Below are 25,335 nucleotides of genomic sequence, written 5' to 3' on the forward strand. Positions count from 1 at the left end.
GACTGTGAAATTTAGACATAGTGTGTTTTGATATAATTATTTCCCCTAGAATATGCCTACCCTTATGAAGGTGTGTTAGCTTGGTAGCCATGTGTTGTAAAACTTCATAGAAATATGGTTCAAATTATAACATTTTAACTCTCATTAATAGTTCAGTCTCACATGCTTTGATCCTCATTTCACTCTGTTGCTTTAAAGGGACAGTGACTAGATTGTGATGACAATTTTTTTAAAAAAGAACTAGTTTCAAGTGCACATCTGCTGTAGAGTCCCCTGCCTTTTTTTAATTCTTACATTTGTATAAGTAGCTCTTTTTCTCTCACCTCTCTTGCTGTGTGAAAGACCCATACAAACAGGGGAAACTGAGGACACAAAAGAACAGAGAAACTGAAATGCACAAAATAAAATCAAATGCACAAAATAAACACAAAAATATGGACACTAATGTGACTTTTATAAGCTGATTTTGTGAACTACGTGGTGTTCAGACTGATAGTTTCAATGCTTCCTTGAATCAAACTAGATCAAAGATATGAGGTTTGGTGTGTAGTTCACCTGTAAGACCAGAAATACTTTCAAAGGTGGCTATACATGTATATAATATATTATTACTAATTTTTTTGCAGACGTCTCCACCTCAACAAGAAAGCAACAGACAAACAACCCTATAGTAAACTTCCTGGTGTCTCACTTCTAAAGCCATTAAAAGGTGTAGATCCTAATCTCATCAACAATTTAGAGACCTTCTTTGAACTGGATTATCCAAAGGTATGTCTGAGTTTACTTTTTTCACAAGTTGAATTGGTGGTCTGTGCTAGAGCTATCAGAGTATACTGTGAATTTTTATTTTTACACTGGCAGGTTTCAGAGTAACAGCCGTGTTAGTCTGTATTCGCAAAAAGAAAAGGAGTCCTTGTGGCACCTTAGAGACTAACCAATTTATTTGAGCATGAGCTTTCGTGAGCTACAGCTCACTTCATCGGATGCATACCGTGGAAACTGCAGAAGACATTATATACACACAGAGACCATGAAACAATACCTCCTCCCGTATTGTTTCATGGTCTCTGTGTGTATATAATGTCTTCTGCAGTTTCCACGGTATGCATCCGATGAAGTGAGCTGTAGCTCACGCTCAAATAAATTGGTTAGTCTCTAAGGTGCCACAAGTACTCCTTTTCTTTTTACACTATAGATGGAGGCAAACAACTTATGTACACCTTATGTATTTCATGACCTCTGTTTGTTACCTCGCCTTGTTCCTGATATCTCGGACACAACATCCCTACTCATTATTCTGTCAAACCATCTTATCTTGTACTAGATTGGGGTGTATTTGTACTAGCCTTCTGCAATATATTTATGTAACTATTTAGTGCACACTAAACTAGCAACAACTTTGCTAAGTTTATGTACCGAATAGTGTACTTGTAAGCATTTACTTTAATACATAGCTTGACTTTGATTTACAGACTGTTTCAGGGCTCAAATCTTGCACCATGCCCAGTGCTTCAGGCTCTCTCTCTCTACTACATTCCCTGCCCCCCCCCCCTTTTTTTTTAAATGCAGAGGATGTTTACCCATCATTTTGGTAAAGCATAATGCATGAACTGAAAATGATCCAGTGGGCTAAACACTCTTTCGTGGCCATGTTACCATTTTTGTCCCATTTGTACTTTGGTTTGCACATTTTTACATACAACCAATAGACATACTGTATCTTAGTTTTTAATTGTTTTTATTTTTATATAGTGGGCCTGGGAATGTTAGGTTTGGGCCTTGAATTGAGAGGTGTAGTCTTAGAGTTGTTCTGAAATACTGGGATAGGCATTATTACAGTGTGTTTTACAATGCTATGTATATAAGAAGTAAAACACAAATTTTATAGTGACATTACAAATGAGGCCTTGCCGGGACTCCCAGTGGGCATAAAAGGCTGTCTGAGGATTCCTTTCCAGGATCAGGCAGGCCTTCAAACACTTTCCTCCACAAGTACTTGGCAAAGTGTTCTAAGTCCTTCAGGAAAGGGACCAAATACAACATTGCTCCTGCAAGCTGCGTTGTCGGGAACTCAAGTTTTTGGTGAAAGGCAATGTAAACACTTAAGCACAATAGCTGGTTTCAGTCCTATTGTAGTAATAATTGAAAAAATATTTGATAACTTGCAGGTTTAAAAATATCCTTAATATTTTGGGGTTCTTAAAATGTAATTGCAAAATAAATTTGTTTTTTTGTGTGTGTGAGGGGGGAGGGGAGAGAGAGAGAGTCAAACATTTAACTTTTCCTGTACAATAATGTTTGTTTCCTGCATAAAAAATACCTTTCCAGTAACACAAAAGAAAATTATTTAACATTTTACAAGTACAAAAATGTTCTTTGGGGCTGAAGGCTAGATGTCTTTTCAGAAGTGCTGATAGTATACTCTGACTACAGCATTCTTCACTGATAATACAGTACTTGTAGCTATCTATCTGTAAAAGCAAATCCTTTAATTCTGTAACACTGCTTCCTCTGTCAAGTTTTGATAAAGTTTTTTGGACTGTAACTATTTCCTCCATTTTAATAAGTTGTACACCAATTTGCATGAAATCTTTTTTTACTAGTATGAAGTGCTCCTGTGTGTACAAGATCACGATGATCCAGCTATTGACGTGTGTAAAAAGCTCCTTGGCAAATACCCAAATGTTGATGCTAGGTTGTTTATCGGTAAGTAATGCAACTGCATGGCAAAATTCATGCCTTTATAAATGGATCGTAAAGAAGCTAACAGCAAAAAAATGTGTGGAGTCTTCCAAACTGGGAAATGTGTGTTTGTCTGTGGATGCTGGTTCTGTAGTAGGACAGCCTACTCAAAGGGAATATAAGTTTCTCATCGACATCCTGACACCAATTAAACAAAACAAACTCCAGGGAGGATAATTCGTGCAAATTAATATTTGCCACTCTCTTCTACCCCAGAATCACTCCTCACAGCGCTAGGGCTGTGCAGCTTATCAATTACTTCAGCCTTAAGGGGGCAAAAAAACAGTTGTGTGTTGGGCCTCGATGCCAGTTGGCTAGGCCTGAATACCCAGAAATGATTTTAGTGTCTTACCACGTACCTTCATGATAGTAAGTCTGCTGTTAAGAAATTTTCGTACTCCACACCCTTGTAGGACAGGGCCACCTCCTCTCCTCTATGTGCCTTGTGTTTAAAGGAGGGGAAGGGATCTTTGGTGCTCAAAATCTTTAGTGCTCTCCCCGCCTAACTTTGAACAAAGCTGAATGATGTCTGGTACTTGGCTAGGGACAAAAATGCCGAGTTTGTTGTTGTTTTTTATTTGTATTACCATAGTGCCTAGGAGCCCCAGTCACGGCCCAGGGCCCCTTTGCGCTATCTGCTGTACAAACACAGAACAACAAATTGGTCCCTGCACCAAGGATCTTTTAATTCTATTCTCCCACCCAGTCAAAAAAATCCTACCCAAGAGAGTCATTGCCATATATAATATAAATTGAGTTGGCAAAATCAGGAGAAGGGGACACTAACCCCTTAGAATGCAGTCTCTAAACCCCAGCAGATAGCTGAGCTCCTTTTGTACGTACAGGGCCCTTAGTGCGATAAACAGTAATTTAGTGAGCTTATAATAGTCTCTTCAATACAAAATTTAATAAAACTGTTTTTTGGAAAAACTACAATATCTGTTAATGGGAGGAATATATGTCACATGTAGGCTTCAACTGTCTTCTTTGTTTGGCTAAGAAGACCTGAATAGATTTTCAGAGGTGTAGGTTAGCATTTACCGTTATCACCCTGATTTGGGGGTGGGGAGAAGGGGTATGGAGTCTGTATTCTATTACATATTTGTAAAATAGCTTCTGGATTTTGGAAACATGCATGATGTATATAACTGTTTTTTATTTTTAATTTTAAGGTGGAAAAAAGGTTGGCATCAACCCAAAAATTAACAATTTAATGCCAGGGTATGAAGTTGCCAAGTATGATCTCATATGGATCTGTGACAGTGGAATCAGAGGTAGGTGTATGGCAGTGGTTCTCAAACTTTTGTACTGGTGACCCCTTTCACATAGCAAGCCTTTGAGTGCGACCCCCCCCCCCCCAGTAAATTAAAAACAGTTTTTTATATATTTAACACCATTATAAATGCTGGAGGCAAAGTGGGGTTTGGGGTGGAGGCTGACAGCTTGTGACCCCCCTCCCCCCCAGGTAATAACCTCATGAGCCCCTGAGGGGTCCTGACCCCCAGTTTGAGAACCCCTGGTGTATGGTGTAATGGTGGTGTTCGAAATATTCTCTTGAAATCATTTACTTTAAAAATACAGTACTACTTACTGATTGCTTGCTTCTTGGCTGTACCTCTAGGCAGACAATTAAATTCTTATAAGACTATACATTAAGATTGACTTCCAGTTGACTTACAACTTGTAAAGGACACTGTCTGTTTTAATTTGGGATCTTAAATGATATGGCTTCTGAATTCAAATCTATGAAATATAGTCTTTACTCCAATTTAGTGGATTTTTGTTTGATCACGCCAAACCTAAATTAAGCTGCACCTGTGTGATTAATGCTCAGTGTGTAACTCTGCACAGACACAGGTAGTAAATGTCATAGCATTGGTCTTGCCAATTGAATAATTGATTGGTGGTTTTGTACACACACATTCTAAGATGAATAAGTTAAAAAATAAGAGACTTCAGTCCTAAGTAATGTCTTTCAGTTAAAGTAGCAAGTCCAGTTTTTAGATTTAGAGGACGTTTGCACTTCTAAAAATGAAACAAATATTTTGATACTTCTAGTGATTGAGTTACTAGTACTCTGATGTTAGGTCTCAATCATAACTATTTCTGCCTTTGTAGAAAATCCAATTTTAAAAAATTGGTGTCAGATTTTATTGTCCCACTGCTGCCAGTCTGCAAATTGTTAGAAACTTATGCTAGACTGTAAATGTTGACAGCTCCAGTCTTAGTGGAATTTTTTGTTACACAAAAATATAGTTCACCAAATTTGTGGCCAACCTTTTCTGCACTTTTAGTAGTAGAATATGAGTTTGAATATATCTTTATAGAGTGAACTTCACGACCAATAATGAACAAATGGTTTCATAGAGTGCAATGTTTGCATACTAATAATCTATTTATCATTTATTTAGTAACACCAGACACCCTAACTGATATGGCCAATCAAATGACAGAGAAAGTTGGTTTGGTCCATGGCTTGCCCTATGTAGCAGACAGACAGGGCTTTGCTGCCACTCTAGAACAGGTGAGTGCAATATTGCTTTCTTTTGTTGTGGTTTCTTTCCAACAATATGTTTTACCTTTAATGAGCTTTTTAAAAATGTATTTATTATTTTTTAAAAATTATTTTATGACATTCGCATGTGTATTAAGCCTAGTTTACAGGAAAATGTAACAGTGTTGACAGCCTGTGGTTCAGTGTCTAAGGGTATGTCTACATTACAAAATGAGGTCAAATTTATAGAAGTCGATTTTTAGGAAGCGATTTTATACAGTCGATTGTGTGTGTCCCCACTAAGAGCATTAAGTCGGCGGAGTGCGTCCATGGTACCATGGCTAGCGTTGACTTTTGGAGCGTTGCACTGTGGGTAGCTATCCCACAGTTCCCGCGGTCTCCGCTGCCCATTGGAATTCTGGGTTGAGCTCCCAATGCCTGATGGGGCAAAAACATTGTCATGGGTGGTTTTGGGTACATGTCGTCAGTCGCCCCTCCCTCTGTGACAGCAACGGCAGACAATCGTTTCGCAACTTTTTTCCACGCGGGCGCCATACTGCTTTCCGCAGACGGTGCAGTAGGGCTGCAGACTGTTGTCATTGAGTGCTATGAATCCACCTTGCAGGTCCTCTATATCAGTGGTCTCCAGGCTTTTTTGATTGCTCACTACTATCAGTAAAAATTTTTTGAGCACGCATCCCCAATATATGTATATTTATTTATGTATAAATTATATACATGTACTACTGTGCTAATATATTGTGTAAATTATAAAACATTCACAAATTTTAGAAATTAAAAAACAATAAGATAAAGATGAAATGATATTTTTAATTTCTTTTTATTTTTTTTATTACGGTACATAAAACCTTTACATTTAAAAAAAATGTATTTTTTAGTGAGAGCAATGTGATTAAATATGCTTTATTATTTTTGAAAATCTTAGTTTAACACTTTGTGATACAGCAGGCGCTCAGGGTGGGAGTGCGGTGTCTGGGAGGGAGTTAGGGTGTGGGAGGGAGCTCAGGGTGGGGGTGCGGGAGGAGGCTCAGGGCTGGAGCAGGTAGGAGGTGCAGAGCACTTACCTGGGGCAGCTCCTGTTTGGTGCAGGGGGTGTGCAGATGGCTCTGTGCAGCGCAGTACCACCCCCATGCCCACGATTCTGGGAGCTGCGATTTTGGGAGCTGCTGCCTCGCCCCCTCCCCGAGCAGGCAGGACCACCCGGAACACAGGGGTTTCAGGGGCTTCAGGGCCCTGGGCTAAGGGGGCCCCGGGGCCCTGGCCTGCAGCTCTAAAGCTCCTTTCGGAATGCGGCCCTGCGAGCATGGGCCGGAGGAGCAGGGGCAGCCGCACAGCCAGTGGCCAGAGAGAAGCGGTGCTTTCCCCTTCAAAGAGCTGCTTCTCTCCAGCCGGCTTTGAAGAGGAAAGTGCTGCTTCTTTCCGGCGGCTGGCTGTGCGGCTGCCCCTGCTACTCCACGGGCCGGAGGACTCGGCCACCCTTCTCCCCCCCCCCTTTTTTTCCTCCTCCGGTGGTGCTCCTCCTGCTGCGCCCCCCACCCCTAATCAATCATCTTGCGCGCACCCCACTTTGGAGACCACTGCTCAATATGACTGTTGTCATCCGCCGCTTCCGCTGCAACTCTGCTCTTGTCTCGCCATACCACAGCAAGTGTGCAGCCCGTTCAGCTGTTGTGTCCTGGCAGCAGACAGTGCAGCAGGTTTGCGAAACTGGTCATCCAACCACCGCTTCCCCTGCAACTCCGCTCTCCTGCAGACGCCATACCACTGCAAGCATGGAGCCTGCTCAGATCTCCGCAGCAGTTATGAGCATTGTAAACACCTCGTGAATTATCGTGCAGTATATGCAGAACCAGAACCTGCAAAAGCAGACGAGGAGGCGATGGCAGCACAGTGACGAGAGTGATGAGGACAGACTTCTCTCAAAGCACGGGCCCTGGCAGTTTGGCCATCCTGGTGGCAATGGGGCAGGCTCATGCCATGGAATGCCGATTCTGGGCCCGGGAAACAAGCACAGACTGGTGGAACCACATAGTATTGCAGTTCTGAGATGATTCCCAGTGGCTGCAAAACTTTCGCATGCATAAGGGCGCTTTCATGGAACTTTGTGACTTGCTTTCCCCTACCCTGAAGTGCAAGAATACCAAGATGAGAGCAGCCCTCATAGTTCACAAGCGAGTGGCAATAGCCCTCTGGAAGCTTGCAATGCCAGACAGCTATCGGTCAGTCGGGAATCAATTTGGAGTGGGCAAATCTACTGTGGGGGCTTCCAAAGCACCACATAACTGAGAGATGCCTCTATGTAGTCCAGAAACGCTGCCCTGAATTCTCCATCACATAGTGAAATGTGTAGTCCTATGACTCAGTCCACCTTTCACACTATACATATATTGACTTGGATATCTACCTTTCCCCCTTTTCCTTACCCTCCTAATACAATATTACTAGTGATACTGTGCATTGGAGATAAACAAAGATCTAGCTTAACTCGTGTATGCTCACTCTTCTAAAATCTAAATTTGTACTCAACAACTTTGCGTATTTTTAAATTTACATGACCCTATAGGTTCATTATTGCTAGGATATGGGTACCAAAGGCCAAATATCCTGATTCTCAAACATTTTTGCTTGCTTTTACAGAATCCAGGGAATAGGTTTTTAGGGTAGATTTCAGCTTTAGTGCTATCTGATAACATGCTTTAATTTCGTAACTTCCACAACTTAGTGTTTTGGTTTTGAAGAACTATAATCGCAATATTAATATTTTGTCAAGTAACTTTAATGATGCTGGTTTTTTTTTTTTTTTACATTTTAATTGATGCTGGCAGTTGGAAGAGCAAAGTTCAGTTTACAAACTGATACTTAATTGCTTAGTCTCTGACACGCTATTGATAAGCTTAGCAGAACTGGTTTTTGTTGTTTTTTTAATAATTTCAACAGATAATATAGATTTTGTTTTTAAGCATTTTCTATTTTTATTGATTTTGATTTTCACAGTTACGGAAAATTTTTGTGGGGATCAGACAATAATTATTTCATTACAGACATTGAGATGCTAAAAATTAAAGCTTTATAACCGTTTAAGCACAAATGGTCAACATCATATGTCAAAGTATACAGCATAAATATCCTTAAATCAAACTAAGTTCTCAAGCAACATTTTTCTTAATTGAAATTTACAGATAGGCAAGTGTTATTGACAAATATTTTTGTTGGTTGTGTACAGTGTGTGTACAGTGAAATTGATATTTGGGAGTGTACAGTGAAATTGACATTTACGACCTAAAAACCTAATCCTTCCAAGCCTAACTGTTGACTACTGCGTGTGTGCCTGTCTGTCTGCAGATGAGCACAAATGGTGGATAGGGCTGGTGACGTGAGCTCTGCTGGATTCCTCATAGGCCCTTGGAAGTTCTTCTAAGATGATTATGATGTTTATAAGTGAAACCTCAGCTTAATATTTTTATAATAAATAACTCCAAAATTCTCCATCTACCCTTATTAATATCAATACTGTACACCATTCTGATTTGAGGACTCATGGGACCACAGATTAATTTTATTCTAGATCAAGTAGTTTTTAAGACAGTTCATCAAAATTGCTTGTTCTGTGTTCTGCACTAGTGTTATAGATTCAAATGGATAGTTGCAGAATTCTAGAAGGGGTAATATGTTGTATATGTTCTGGTCTCCTGTGTCGTAAAACCTTGTTTTATCTAAGTCTGAGTTCTTGGACTATGTACTCATAATAGGGCAGTGAAACACAATAAATACTTTAAGTGGGAATGAGACAATTTAAAGCAGTAAGAATTGATAACAAATATTAATACATTAACAAGTAAACTGCTTTGTGCCTAATATAAGATGGGAGATTGACATTTGCATTTTTAAAGTGAATAACTTTTGAAACAAAGCTGCTTTCTTCAGTTTAGGACAAGAAGTGAAAGTGTAGTTTTTGATTCTTTCTATGCTGTTCTGTACTGTGCAGGCAGAGGAGTTTCAAAGCAAATAGATAGCACAGTACAAAAACGATAGCTGCTTGAAAGGATTCTGCAAAGTTTCTTTTAGTGAAGTCAGCCACCTCTAGCTAGCCATTGTCTTGTCAAAATCTTTTAGAGAAATAAATCTGATCGTAAAAATGCCATAAGTGAAGTAGAAAATCATTTGACTGGAAAAATAACTTGCACAAATTGTCTGCATAGTTTTAATGCCCAATTTATTACTACTTTTATCTTTTTGTAGGTATATTTTGGCACTTCACATCCCAGGTCATATATTTCTGCCAATGTAACTGGCTTCAAATGTGTAACAGGAATGTCTTGCCTGATGAGAAAGGATGTATTAGACCAAGCTGGAGGACTGATAGCTTTTGCACAGTACATTGCTGAAGATTACTTTATGGCCAAAGCAATAGCTGACCGGTAAGATAACTTCCAGTGAGTCTCCTTTAGACAGTATTAAGTTTACAGTGTGTTCTATACTTACATTCTTTGTTTTTGTAAGATAAAATTAATGCCTCTTGGTTAAGTATTTGATTTGAGGCACATTCACTGTGTATGTTTAAAACTATGGTAGGGGTTTCCATGTGGTGTATAAGTAGCAGCATAAGCCCCCTACTCTTCTGTCCCCTGTGCATGAAATGTCCTCTCTGAATTAATCTGTAGGGCTACTACCCTCTACTCCTGCAAGTAGCTCCTGAAGAGCCACTTCTTCTGGGACCTCTGCAAGGAGTTAGCAAACAGGTGATGGCCAGGTTGTGCAGCATTGAGGATATATGATTTTATTGTTTTAAAAAAACCCTTTCAGTTGATTTGGAACCCCCAAGCTATGCACATACTCTCCTGTGGAAACTTATTTTCATTACCGTGCTCATCCCTTTTCTCCTACTGTTAGTCACATTCTTTGCATCTTGTTTCAAATAAGAGTGCAAGGTCTTTTGTGGGAAGGTACGTGCCTACCTAGTGCCGTGTCGGCCCCAAAGAGATTGTGATTGATTCTAGGCACTGCCACAGTGCAAATAAGTAAGCATAATGGTGGAAATGTATGTCCATCTATCCTATATGAATAGATCCTTTGAGATATAATTAAACTTGCATCTCAATTTCAGAAGTCTACAAGGGATCAGTTTTTCTGTGAACACAGCACAAACATAATCTGTGGTGTTGCTGTTGGCTCAAGTTTTCTGAAGTAGTAATATGTGACTCCTTTTTCAATTATCAGTCTCTCTTGTGTGTGGAGAGAAATTATTGCTTATATTCAACATGGTAGTTTAACTGTTTTTATTACAGCATATATGACCGTGATAACATGTCCTTCAACAGTTATACTTGAGTTGTTCTTTACATATGTTGTTTGGAAGTTACTTATGACATGCATTCATTTTCAGAGGTTGGAAATTTGCAATGGCCACACAAGTTGCAATGCAAAACTCTGGTTCATATTCCATTTCACAGTTTCAATCCAGAATGATCAGGTAAAAATTCCAACTATATAGATTTTTCTTCTGTCTTTCTGTGTCATTGCCTCCAATCAGTTCTCAATTATAAGGTATAATGCACTTTTCTGAACCAGTCATTTGACCTAATAGCCCAGATAGAACTACTAAAGTACAGTAACTCCTCTCTTAACGTTGTCCCGGTTAATGTTTCGTTGTTATGTTGCTGATCTATTAGGGAACAAGTTAGTTTAAAGTTGTGCAACGCTCCTTTATAATGTTTGGCAGCTGCCTGCTTTGTCCACTGCTTGCGGGATTCTTGGGAAGAGCAGCCCTTCCTTGTGGGGATTAGAACCGGGGGGGGCCAAAAGCCCCCCCATCAGCTCCCCTAAATTCCCTGTAAGGTATGTGGCTTGGTAGCTGCCCAGCAGCCGTTCAGATGGCCTTCCCCTCTGCCTTAAAGCTGCTCCTGGGAGCTTCCTGCTTGCTGGTGAACAGGGGTGCTGATGTCAGGATGTCCCCCTGCTCCTCTCTCCCCGACCCCCTCTCCACAAAGCAGAGGAGGGGGACAGGGCACGGGGACAGAAAGGAGGGAGCTTCCTGGAAGCTGTTGTTTCCAGTCTGAACTGGCTGATCTGCTTAAAAGGGCAACATACTTAAAGGGACAATGCACATCTCTCTCTCTCTCTCAGCCCTGGTGAGGATGGCGGTGAGTCGTCTGCTGCTGCTCCCCTGTCGACTCCGCTTCTGCCTCTTGCGAGCTGGAGTTCCGGAGTCGATGGGGAGTGCGTTTGGGGATCGATCACTACCCGCCGGATCAGAATTTTAACTATGTATTATGCAGGAAAGCTTGTCTGGTATTAAAAATAGACTTTATATTTTTAATTTTAGGTGGGCCAAGACCTGCCCTCACTCATGCATGCACCCCCCAGCATTTTGGAAAGTCAGCACCTGTGCAGCCGTGCACATGCTGTTAGGAGGAGGGAGTGGCGCACTCCAGCTGCGTAGCGTGGGCTCATCATCATGTTCAGTTTTTGCAGGGTAGTGTTTTCAGCTACTGCCCGGCATCTATTGTGTTGCCTCCCTCCTGCCTCTGTCCACGGGGGAGGGATAGCTCAGTGGTTTGAGCATTGGCCTGCTAAAGCCAGGGTTGTGAATTCAATCCTTGAGGGGGCCGTTTAGGTGTCTGGGGCAAAAATTGGGGATTGGTCCTGCTTTCAGCAGGTGTTTGGACTAGATGACCTCCTAAGGTCCCTTCCAACCCTGATATTCTATGATTCATGCTGCCTTGTAGAGCGTGAGGCTACATTAACAACAGCATATTAACCCTTGAGGGCTCAGCCCAGTGCTAGTTCATCATTTAGCAGCAACGCATTCCCTGGGAAATATTCCACTCTCTTTCTTGCTCCACCATCTCAACCAAGCTTCACAATCATTCATTGCTGTGTACAGTATTAAACTGTTTAAAATTGTTTAAAACTTATACTGTATTTGTGTATAATGTCTTTTGTCTGGCAAAAAAAATTTCCCTGGAATCTCTCTCCTCCCCATTTACATTAATTTTTATGGGGAAATTGGATTTGCTTAAAATCGTTTTGCATAAAGTCGCATTTTTCAGGAACATAAATAACTACAACGTTAAGTGAGGAGTTACTGTATCAGTTTACATTTTTATGCAGCTTTCATGCGGGAGATCTTTCTAATGTATTCTTGAGAGAGAAATAAACACTGAAGAGCAGATAGAACAAATATATAAAAATGTAAGCAAGCATTTTTTTAAATACTTCAGTACACTCCAGTAGAGAAGTTTTGGACTTTATGTGCAATAACCATATAACAGGTATTGTTTATGCCAGTATTTGCTCGAGTGGGTATTGAGCAAAAGATTAGAAGAGTGTTTTATTGAAAAGCAACTTAAAGCACAACTTATTGGGGGGAAAGGGGAGGAAATGGAAACAGAATTTTAACTGTGTATTATGCAGCAAAGTTTGTCTGGTATTAAAAATAGACTTTATATTTTTAATTTTAGGTGGGCCAAGCTGCGAATTAACATGCTGCCTGCTACGATAATTTGTGAGCCAATCTCTGAATGTTTCGTTGCTAGTTTAATTATTGGATGGGCAGCTCATCACGTTTTCAGATGGGATATAATGGTATTTTTCATGTGTCATTGTTTGGCATGGTTTATATTTGACTACATTCAGCTAAGGGGTGTCCAGGTATGTAGTTGGAGTCCATATTGTTCTGTGTCTTATACTGAAAGATATTGCTAATTCCATTATTTCTGTTAAAACTGACTTCACTTGAGAATCTTGTATAAAACACCATCCTGGGAGACAGGATAGAATTTGGCCTCCTGCATTTGCTGCTATCTTACATTCATGCAACCCCAGTTTAAATCGGAGTGTAAGGCAGGACAGAATTTTGCTCTCTGCTCTAGCTTTGTTCTTTGTAAACACTGCCTCTCTGCAAACTTAGGGAATTTTGAAATATGATATTTGAAAGACAAGCATCTTCTTGACATTTGCTTACGTTTGCCTGCCCTTTTCCCTTCATGTTGTTATGCACTCAAATGCCCAGGGAGGGAAAAGGTATGAAATACTTGTGGCCTAAAACCTAGCTTATTCATGGTGATAAAAGAGGAGATTAGTGGTGTTGTGTTTTTTGGGTTTTTTTTTTAACCTGCTTTAGCTGCAAAGCCTGTGGGTATGTCTCTGGGGTGAGCTGTGGTGGTGATTCCTAGCTTGAGGAGACACGAGCTCTGATTGAGCCAGCACTCTAAAAATAGAGTGTAGCTGCTGCGGCCTGAGCTGGGGGAGGGACTAGCTACCCAGAGTACAATCCTGTCTAAGACCATAGGCATGAAATTAGGATGGCCAGCCCGTGCCACCTCTTGCATGGCCATGGCTGCACTCTATTTTAACATGCTAGTTTGATCAGAGCTAGTGCCATCAGAGCCCGTGAGCTGGGAATCACACCCTTAGCTCTAAGTGTAGGCATATCCTGTGACTTAAGAAAGCTGAGCTGTTTATACATTCACCCTGACCTGAAAATGGAACAGAAAAATATAAAATCAGCAGTAGAGTTGCAATGAGGGGACTTAATATTGGGGGAAGGCGGTGGCAAGAGGACTTCAACAGAATTTCAAATGTGGGAAACCACTACATGGATCATAGTGTTCTATTCTCAAGATGGCACCGCAGGAATCTTTCAAATTGCTCCTTTCTTTCTGCACCATCACCACTCTCCCTCCCTCTTTTTTTCTTAAAAAATTAAAAAAAATCTTAGAATGGAATAGCACTGAAATCTTGCTTTTGGTCTTGTGCCTTGTCCTTCTTGCAGCACACTTAGTGGTGTGAAATTGATTCAAAATCAGTTTCGTTTTACTACTGGAGGCAAAAAACCAACAACAGTACCACTGCTTCAGAGCACAGGCAGAATTGGAGATTCTGGACATTTTTACCTTTCTTCAGCTTGCCATCTGACCTTTGTTTTGGTGATGCCCATCCAAATCCTCAGGGGCATTTCACCCTCCTTGCACCACACTGTCAGTGTACTATAGCCCAGGGAGGAACATCTGGTATAAGGATGATCCTGCAGTGGCCTTAGGGGCTCATTCTCTACACACCTTCTTTGCTGTTGCTCTAGTGGGGAAGGGAGAGGCAGAACCACATGCCCCACTGCGCTTCATAGACCCTGGTGTAGGTGCCTTGGTTCCATGTGGCCCTTATAGGCTGATGGGACTTAGAAACATCTCTCCGGCTGCTCTCACACGACATCTGGTGGAATGCATACACCATGAGCAAGGCTAGCATTGGGTAGTGCCAGTGGGAGCTCTGTGCCAGTTTTGCACTCCCCTCTCCCCCCTCCTCATCTTATGTGCTTTTTGTTTGGAATGAAATACACCCCGTGCAGAGGGACCACACTGGGTCCGGGCATCATTTACATCCTCCTTAGACCCGGTTCTGCAGGCTTAAATGGTGCATAGGTCTTGTGCCATGCTCTCTGTATAGGGTGGATTTCAGTCTTTGGGAGTACCCAATTATCTGGCCCACTAACTACTACGTTAGTGTGTGAGAGATGTTTTTCCAACTCATCCGTTGCCTAAATTGGAATGTCTTATTTGAAGGCATCTTCAAATGAAGACTATAAAGAGACGGCTAACTGGCTCAAGTTTCTCATTAATCTCCTTTCCACGCGCGACCCCCTCCCCACATCTCCCCCTTCTGTACACAAGTGATTTCTCAAATCCTGCTAATCATGCTGTGATCCTATCATTTAATGTGTAGCATTCATCCCGGCAGGTGAATAGTTAACTTTGTTCAACAAGTACAACAATTTTCAGACTCTGCATGTGAAAATAATAAAAGCTTTCTTTTGACCAAGAGTACTTTTGAAATTGTATCTTCTTGTTTCAGAGTAGCAGCTGTGTTAGTCTGTCTTTGCAAAAAGAAAAGGAGTACTTGTGGTACCTTAGAGACTAACCAATTTATTTGAGCGTAAGCTTTCGTGAGCTACAGCTCACTTCATCACTGTTAGTGTGTTTCTAAGTGTCAGAGCCATCTCCTTGTAAAGTTAATGAACTTCACTGGGTGTTGAATCAAGCCCCAAATCATTCCACTGTGGCTGAAACACAGTACAGTATTGAAAATACTTACTAAATGGGTTGCTTTGAAATTGGGCAGGCTACAGAATGTTCGCAACATGGATGCTGTTGTATATTTAGAGGATAATTGCTTAACCAAACACAATTTAATTGATAAGACTGTACACATGTGATAATACACTTACTTCTCTTTAGCCAAGATGTGCCCATCAAATAAATATTGAATTTAGTAGTTGCATTAAATATTAATGTCTGCTTTATTCCCAGGGTGGTGTTCTGTGTTTTTCAAAACTTGATTATGCAGTAGCTTGGTTCATCAGAGAATCCATGACGATATACATTTTCCTATCTGCCTTATGGGACCCCACTATTAGCTGGAGGACAGGACGCTACAGATTACGCTGTGGAGGCACTGCAGAGGAAATCCTTGATGTATAGCCCCAGCTTTGTGACTGTATTTCAAAAAAAGAAAAAAAAGGAGGGAAAAAAAGTATTATAAATTATGTTTATATAAATGCTTTTAAAAAAAAATCTACCTTCAATAGTTTTATTACTTGTATGTTTTGGTATTTGTTCTTTAATTTATTTTGCATGGCACTTGCATCTGTGAAAAATACATCTGTAGTTTTGGCCAAATGGTACCTTCTTTTTTTATGTATAAAAGAAAATCAAGAGAATTGGTCCCAGGATCCATTTTCTTTATGAACGTTCTGCAGTAAACTCTAAAGACAGTATCCTTCAGTACAGGAAAAGCTTCTTGCTCTGTGGTACGCTATCTTAATAAATTGAGAGGTAAAATGGCCTTTGTCCATTGGATTGCAGCAGATTGGAGAGTAACATCACTACAGAAGTACAGCAGGCTTCTGCGGCATTTGAAAGATGGAGCTAGTAGCGGAACACTAGGAGAGAAGTCCTTAGATGCTTTATGCCTACCTCTTGTAGTTGCTGCAGAGCAAATATAAACTAATAGATAACTAGGCCTTGCAAAAAACAAAAGCTGGAGTCTTGTATTTATATGTATATATTAAAACTATTTTTTTTGTCTCATTGCAGTGAACCAAAAGTGGACTGAGTTTGTTGGGGTGCGTGGGTGGAATTATTAGTTAGCCATGTGTTGAGGGCATCTTTTGGCCAGCTCTGATTGGTTCTGTCTTGAACCATTGTTATCACTGTGCTGTAATTAGCCTAGCTAATCCCCTGCATCATTCCCATCCTCTTTAAGGAGTTTTTTTGTTTCTGTGAGTGAACATTTTGATAATTGTATGTGGGGGGGATGCATTTCAAAAACATTTCACACATGAGCTATTTTCTTACACAATGTCTTATTGTTAATAAGAATGTAATTTCATGATGCAGGTATTTAATATCTTTTTTTAATTGAGCATATAATATACCTATACTAGTCATGAATAAATATTAAATTGCAGTAGATATTGTGAGTATATCAACGGGCAGGATGATTTTGCTGTTACTGATTACATTATAACCTTAATTTAACTGAGTCTACACTCTTGGCTTTTTGCCTTCTACTTTTAGTCTAGTCTTTTAAATTGGATTTTTTTGTATTCCAATGGTATGATTAAGGACTAGATTATAATCAAGCTGTAAATGCATGCTGTACTCTTTCCCTCTCTGCTCCTATGAGCTTGTTTTCCTCCCCCATTGTGAGACTGGTCTTAACTTGTGGTGAACTGGACTTGTTTGGTTTTTTGTTTAAATATTTAAAAAAAAAAATTAAAACCGTACAAAGCAAAATTGGAGAGGGAGATTGCATAAGCCTTATGGTTTTTTATAACTGTATACTGCTTCTTCTTGAGAATGGGATGAATGCTGCTAAATGCAGGGCTAGCATTGTCACTATGGCAGCTTTAAATCCTAATTTATACGCCACGCCACTCCTATGTCAAAGCATAATGTGTAGCATATTAGCAATAATTATATGTATTTATAAAAAATGGACATTTTTTCACCTTACTGAGCCAATCCATTACTTGTCTATCTGATATACACACGTGTGTGTACATATCCTGGGGCAAAATGCTTCACCCAGCTTCATATTCTTTTGCCTTATGACATCACTGAATTTGTTTTTGAAGGGCATTTTTTCTATATGAAAACAAAGGCTTTTTGATGCATGTTCCATTCTTTACATGTGAATCAGGGAGAAACTCTTCCTGAGGAAAGGTGCACACTGAAAACCAGTCTAGTTGTGACCCACGAAAAGGTTGCTTTTTTTAATCACTACTATACAGCTGAATTTTGTTGACTGTGTATATTTTATTTGTTTCATGAAGTTTGGTTGATGCCATTCGTTGCACTGCTAAAGTGAAGCCAAGCTTGTTACTTAGCTTTATGCTGTTCTCCATGTGGGCAGCGTAAAAGAAAAACCAAAAAGGCTGAACAGACTTCATTTTTTAAACGTTTGTAGGTATGAAGAATAACTGTTCTGATGTGCTTTTTTGCATCGGTGGAGCCTTCGTCACTAAAAAAAGACGACACTTCACTTAAGCAAACAGCTTGATTTCTTGTATTGTTAGAAAGTTGAGTTGACGAAATGGAAACCAATACTTTTGACTACTGCAGAGGGCACTGCAACAGAACTGCATAAAAGTTATGGTTAAATATGGTTAGTTTTAAGTTTTGATCAACAGATGTCTAGAATATACCATGTTTATTATTTAAAATCATTGTCTTGTTGTTTTTGTTTAAAAAAAATAAATTTTGAATAAATCAAATGTTTGGAATATAAATCTGTTTTTACTTTATTCAACTGAACTAATGTTGCCTTAAACACACACACACACAAAACTTGTGTTACGTACCAGTAGTTGTCTTGCAATAAAATAAAAATGTAACTTTAATTCATAGCATTTCTATGGTGCTATTCTCTGTAATAACTGAATCCAGATTCCTACAACAAATATGATCCAGTTACTTTTGGTAACTCTGCATGGCAGATCATTTGTAGAAATCTGTCCATACTACAACTTTGAACTACTTTAAGGAACTCCACATGGCTTCTAATTAACAAAAGACAAAATTTAGAAAAAACAATCTTCTGAACACATTTCAACCTAACAGTTCATTTGTGGAGGGTTTGCTGCAGAAACATGGTAAGTTTCTTACAAGCCACTCAATTCTTCAACATGGTGTGAAAAAGGTACAGGGTTGCAAAGTGCTTACTTCCCAACCAGAAGGTAAACAGAGATTTAATATGATCATGCATTAAAATAAGCACGCCTTCAATTGCTAAAATTAGATGTTGACTTCAGAGATACGGACCTGTGGTTTTGTGCTGTTGGACATTTTGAAGCTTACATACCTGTGGGGTCTGTTTATGATGGCACATTTAATTAAAGTGCTTGTTTATTTGAACGTGATCATTTTAATACACTTCTTAAAACATCATTGTCTTCCTCTAGGGGGTTTAGGACAAAGGTCACAAGTTATGGGACTGAATAATACCCATTATTTGTCCCATAACTCCATGTGGACATCTGTGTTGGTTCCTGGAGTAGTTTTGTGATTAGTCCTGCTATTTTCATACATGTAATTGAACTTGCTATAGTCTGATTGCTGTACAGTAACTCCTCACTTAACGTTGTAGTTATGTTCCTGAAAAATGCAACTTTAAGTGAAACGATGTTAAACGAATCCAATTTTCCCATAAGAAAATTGCGGGGGGTTAGGTTCCAAGGAAATTTTGGGGGGGGGGGCAGACAAAAGGCATTATATACTGTACAGTACTGGGAGTTGGGAAGTGCCCCTGGCTTACCTCACACAGGCACAGCCCTCTGCAGGCAAGGATGCTTGGAAGCTCCTTTGCAGTAGCTGTGGCAGCTTACCCGGAGAAGAACAGGCACCAACTTTGCTGGGCGATGCTCCAGGCCCACCTCTTCCTGTCCCCACTCCAGGCCCACCTCTTTCCACTCCCACTCCTCTCCAGAGCACGCTGCATCCCCGCTCCTTCCCTGCCCTGAGAAAGCCCTAAGCGCTGCCAAACAGCTGTTTGGTGGCGCTTAGGACTTTCAGGGAGGAGTGGAGACGCAGCACTTCCCTACTCCTCCTCCTCCCTCCCAGAAAGTCCTAAGCGCTGCCAAACAGCTGTTTGGCAGTGGGGGAAGTGCTGGGAGGGAGGGGGAGGAGGCGGAGAAGAGGAACTTGTGCAATGCTCCCTTGTAAAGTCGCTGCTCTTCCACAAACTCTTACATGCAGTGTACAGAGCAGGCAGCCAAAAGACATTATAAGGGAGCATTGCACAACTTTAAACGAGCGTGTTCCCTAATTGAGCAGCGACGTAACTTTGAAACAACGTTAAGTGGGAGGATGTTAAGTGAGGAGTTACTGTATTGTACCAAGGTGGGTATCATCCCAATAGAACACGTGGAAATCGAAGCAGAAAATGCTCCTCTCACCCCCCCCTCCCCCATTAGTACTTTAACACACAAGTATGTCTACTCTGCAGTTGGGAGTGAGCCTTCTATCCCAGGGAGGCAGAGTTGTGTTGGTGGGGCGGCTGCTAGCACGTTAAAAATAGCTGTGAAGATTGTGGCACTGGCAGAGGCTCAGGCTAACCACCCAAGCTCAGTCTTGGGGGTAGGGTAGGCTTGAGCTAGACACTATCCCAAGCATCTGCTGGTGCACACGGCTATTTTAGTGAGCGCAAGAGCTGTTAGCAGAACTCTGTCTGCCAGGGCTGGGAGGCTCACTCTCCGCTGCAGTGTAGACATAACTCTATAATATTGTGCAAATGTGGTCAAGGGCCTATGTGTAAATAGAGTGGAGCTAGCTATTGCCCACTACTGTAAGTATAAATAGCTCTTTCGTTGTCCTGTATTTTGAGGCAGGCTTCCCCAGGCCCCCTGCCAACTTTTTTCTTTTTCCCCTCAACCCTCCTTTTTGTCCATGGAGTTGGCTTTATAGTTGGAAGTCCCTCCTATCCTTTCTGGGGGCCCTAATTATGATGTTTGGACATGTGCATTTTTGGTTCAGTCTGCCATTTTGAAAAAACATTGTTTTTAGGGTATTTAAACTATTTAAGTGGATACAATACAAATAAATGACTATAAATGTCACACCTCTTCCTAATTTTAGAGGGATTTGTGCAATTTGTACAGTTATTGAGGCCTGGTCTACACTAAGGGCGGGGAATGGATCTAAGTTATGCAACTTCAGCTATGTGAATAATGTAGCTGAAGTTGACGTACTTAGATGGACTCACCACAGTATCTTCACTGCGGTGAGTCGACTGCTGCCGCTCCCCTGTCGACTCCACCTGTGCCTCTCGTGGTGCTGGAGTACAGGAGTCGACGGGAGAGTGCTTGGGGGTCGATTTATCACATCTAGTCTAGACACGATAGATCGACCCCCACGCTGAATCGATCGCCGCCTGCCAATCCAGCGGGTAGTATAGACATACCCTTAATAACTTCATTTAGAAATTTTTTGTTTTGAATTACAATGAAATAAAGAGATGTTAATACATATAGTTCATGCATATGTAGAGAAATATGCTTTTTATGCAGTTAGTACATTTCTAAATCTAGTCTGTTAAACAACTGCACAAAGGCTGCAAAGTATTAGTGATAAAGAAATACATCCTAGGAGTTAGTTACATTGTATGGGGCCCAGTTGTTTTGTGTTCCACCCTATATCGAGAGAGTTTGTGATTCACTCTGTTTAGTCTGGTTTCATTTAATTTTGGCTGTGAGCAAATAGATCATTCTGGATATATATTGTATACTCTGCTTAGGCCTGATGGTCCCTTCAGGCTGCTGAGAGCTCTTCGTGCACCCGGACTTCAACGGCTCTTTGGCAGAAGTGGAGGGAATTATCCACTGATCGAATAATGGGAACATTTCGCATTAAACTTTCTGCCAAAAAAAAAAAGTGTCCCTTATTTTTAAATATATACTTTCTTTTTCATTTTCAACCAAACCTATTCAGTCCCTTCAGGCACATTCATCACCTCACAGGATCAGACCCTGGAAGTAAGGAGGTAAAGTGTTTCCTTCATTTCAGAAGTGGAAGGAATGCCTACCCATCCGCTACTGTATTGCAGCACATGGATAAAAGCAGTGATGTTACACTTTTAAGCCAGTTAGGTGTTTTAAAACACCTATCTCTGACAGTTTAATACTGTTAGGAGCTTTTAAAGGATTCAGCCAGCCCCTCACAACCAGGAGATGGCCAGTTTTAGCAGTGGCATGAATACTGCAATGTTGCCTGCAAAATATGTTACCACAATTTAAGGGTTGGTTTTGTGTTTGTGGGAAATTGCGTCTTCTGAGAAGATGATACTGGTTGTCAGCCTCATGACCACAGGGTAAAGTGTCACAATACGGGGAGGGGGAGGAAATTACAACCACCTCCTATATTGTTGTGTGCTCACTGTGACGCAAATCCTTCCAGCTGCTCAAAGGTCCAGTAAACAGGCGTTGCACATGAGAAGGGGAGAGAGAGACAGACAGACAGACTTTGTCCCCAGGCTCATGAACAGCGTTGGAGCTTCTCCATAGCCATTACTGCAACCCAGGGGTGCTGAAACTAGGGATGCGGCAGAACCCCCAGCTTGCAGTGGTTTCCATCGAATGCAGGGTTTATAGTTTTGTTCAATGGCTTTCTGCATCCCCCACTATAAAAACTGTTCCAGTGTAACTGCTGCAATCCATGGGCTACAGCACCCTCCGTGGCCACTGTAACCTGCCTTTGAGCTTGGCTACTTTCCACTAGCGTCCTTATGTCTGTGGAGAAGCAACAATGGGAGCCTTGCCCGTGATCCACAAGGATTATGGGTAGACATAACAGCAGCCACCAGAGCCATTGACTATTGGTAGTTCGCAGCGTTGACTTGTGTCATGTGACCGGGGCCAGAAGGAAATGGAGGCCAGTTTTTTTACTAGCATTTCCTGTGTTCAACAGCTTTATTAGGTGGTGTTGGAGGAAAACTGAATCACTGGGACAGTGGAGCAAATGAATCTGCCTGAATCTCCCAGTCTGGCCGTGATCCTAGCAGAAAACTGCTGGAGGTGGTTGCTTCCAAATTTTCCTGGAAGTAAGCAGTACTGAAAAACCACCAAGGACAGCATCATCCACATTCAATGATAATCCTGAGCCAAGCCAGAATTTTAGTCAGGAATACCACATTTTCTTTAAAAAACAAAACCAAAACCACCAGCTGCCAGATGAGAGCATTGACCATCATATTATAGAGTTGCTCCATGAGAACAGTTGAGGAGGTCATATTTAGACTTCAGAATGCAAGAGTGTTTCCCATTGTGATGCAATGAAAAATGCGGTCAGGTCTGATGTGATACCGAAGTTTCAAAATTCTGCACATTCAAATGCAGTTCTAGTAGATATATCTTTAAGCAACTTCCTTGTGAGATTGCCTCAAATCTGGAATATCCTGTCCTAGGTGAAAATCTGAACCCAGGTCAAAATTTTGCAAATACTCCCTATCTTTGCCTGCTGTGTATAGCTCTGATTCTTTTTCTGTGTGTTTATCTTTCCCTGTAAGAAGACTGCCCATCTGTCTTTGAAGTGTCCCTAATCTCTGTTTGCCAGAAGCTGGGAATGGGTGACAGGGGATGGATCACTTGATGATAACCTGTTCTGTTCATTTTCTCTGAAGCACCTGGCATTGGCCACTGTTGGAAGACAGGATACTGGGCTAGGTGGACCATTGGTCTGACCCAATATAGCTGTTCTTATGTTTGTAGTAAACTACCATCCACTTAACAGCTTAAAGATTCTAAGGTGGTGTGATCAGCATAGTTCCTTTGAAGTCAATAGTGCTATGATGATTTGAAGATTTGGCCCTTAGATTTGTAAGCAGTCTGCAAAGAAGGGATAGAACTCAGGTTCTTTGGCTCCAAAAAACACAGGATCCAACCACTTGAGTTAAGACGCTCACTTTTAGGTATGCCAGTATTAAGACTTATAGTAACACTGACATCCCATAATAGTAGATGATAACTGTACACATGTATCCCCACACACACCATTACAAGTTGCATCAGTGACTAGAGGTGTTTAGGAATCTATTCTGCTCTGCACAGTGGAATTTAGCCACCTACTCAACTTTCAGTTTCCATAAATCTGCGTTGCAACTCCTCCTGGGCACAGCAAAAAATGGAAGAATTTGACCCAGATTGGATTCATTCAAGTACCTGTATCTTTTTGAGGTTGTTTCCTCTGCTCAAGTTGCATCAGTGAACACAAATATGACCTCAAGCAATGGAATATTTGCTACCTGCAGTGAATGGTCCTCATTACTCTGTTATACATAAACAAAAAATGATCTAGCACATCCACTAGCTTATGCAGGCTAGCTGCCCTGAGTCCAACTTTCCCCCTTTCCCACTGGACCCCATAGGTAGGTAATCAGGGTAGCTTGTCCATGCTGCCACTCACCACTGCCATGGTTACACTACTATTTGTTGTGTGTTAGCTCAATGAGAGTGAGCACAAGTATGATGACAAGCTTGGAATCACACTCCAGCTCCAAGGGTAGATGTAGCCACCATGTGGCTTAACTTCTCCCTTTCCCCATGTGGGATAACCCTTGCCTACCTCACAAGGATGTGGTGAGGATTAAATGGTTACAACATAAAGACCTTAGATATAAATCTCTTCCCCTTAAAAGCCCACACTGGGAAGAAACATAATAATGGATGGGAAAGAAGAACAAACTTCCACATAGAACAACTCCAGCAGGTGCTCTTCACTTCTGTATAACTGTGTACTTCTGCCTCAGAAGAGCACAGCTTAGCAGGGCCATTTTCTAGGGCTGTCAAGCAATCAAAAAAATTAATCGTGCAATTAAAAAAATTAATCGTGATTAATCGTGCTGTTAATAGAATACCATTTATTTAAATATTTTTTATGTTTTCTACATTTTCAAATATATTGATTTCAATTACAACACAGAATACAAAGTGTACAGTGCTCACTTTATTTTTTATTACAAATATTTGCACTGTAAATAACAAAGAAACAGTATTTTTCAGTTCACCTAATACAAGTACTGTAGTGAAATCTCTATCATGGAAGTTGAACTTACAAATGTGAATTGTGTACAAAAAATAACTGCATTCAAAATAAAACAATGTAAAACCTACAAAAAACTCAGTCCTACTTCAGCCAGTTGCTCAGACTAACAAGTTTGGTTACAATTTGCAGGAGATAATGCTGCCTGCTTCTTGTTTACAATGTCACCTGAAAGCAAGAACAGGCGTTCTCATGGCACTTTTGTAGCGGGCATTGCAAGGTATTTACATGTCAGATATGCTAAACATTCGTATGTCCCTTCATGCTTCGGCCGCCATTCCAGAGGACATGCTTCCATGCTGATGATACGCATTAAAAAATAACATGTTAATTAAATTTGCAACTGAACAATTAGGGGGAGAATTGTATGTCTCCTGTTCTGTTTTACCTGCATTCTGCCATATATTTCATGTTATAGCAGACTCAGATGATGACCCAGCACATGTTCATTTTAAGAACACTTTCACAGCAGATTTGACAACACACAAAGAAGGTACCAATGTGAGATTTCTAAAAATAGCTACATCATTCGACCTAAGGTTTAAGAATCTGAAGTGCCGTCCAAAATCCGAGAGGGACGAGGTGTGGAGCATGCTTTCAGAAGTCTTAAAAGAGCAACACTGATGCAGAAACTACAGAACCCGAACCACCAAAAAAGAAAATCAAACTTCTGACTCAGATGATGAAAATGAACATGCATCGGTCGGCTCTGCTTTGGATCATTATTGAGCAGAACCTGTCATCAGCATGGACGCATGTTCTCTGGAATGGTGGTTGAAGCATCAAGGGACATATTGAATCTTCAGCGGATCCAGCATATAAATTTCTTGCAACAGTGCCATGCAAATGTCTGTTCTAACTTTCAGGTGACATTGTAAATAAGAAGCAGCCCATAAATGTAAACAAACTTGTTTCTCTTAGCGATTGGCTGAACAAGAAGTAGGACTGAGTGGATTTGTAGGCTCTAAAGTTTTACATTGTTTTGTTTTT

At 40.8% G+C, this 25,335-nt stretch overlaps 1 protein-coding gene across 1 annotated transcript in view; it reads left to right on the forward strand.

Annotated features, from left to right (window-relative positions):
* Positions 1-18,030, forward strand: part of UGCG (UDP-glucose ceramide glucosyltransferase) — a 37,294-nt gene extending 19,264 nt beyond the window's left edge. The window contains exons 2-9 of the mRNA XM_077817779.1: positions 627-768; positions 2,604-2,706; positions 3,915-4,016; positions 5,154-5,266; positions 9,497-9,675; positions 10,641-10,727; positions 12,718-12,907; positions 15,562-18,030. Coding sequence (XP_077673905.1) covers positions 627-768; positions 2,604-2,706; positions 3,915-4,016; positions 5,154-5,266; positions 9,497-9,675; positions 10,641-10,727; positions 12,718-12,907; positions 15,562-15,732 — 1,087 coding nt within the window. The 3' untranslated portion in view covers positions 15,733-18,030. The remainder of the gene's footprint in view (positions 1-626; positions 769-2,603; positions 2,707-3,914; positions 4,017-5,153; positions 5,267-9,496; positions 9,676-10,640; positions 10,728-12,717; positions 12,908-15,561) is intronic.
* The last annotated feature ends 7,305 nt before the right edge of the window (positions 18,031-25,335 follow it).

This window comes from Eretmochelys imbricata, chromosome 5 (genome assembly GCF_965152235.1).
Source record: "Eretmochelys imbricata isolate rEreImb1 chromosome 5, rEreImb1.hap1, whole genome shotgun sequence".
Lineage (NCBI taxonomy): Eukaryota > Metazoa > Chordata > Testudines > Cheloniidae > Eretmochelys > Eretmochelys imbricata.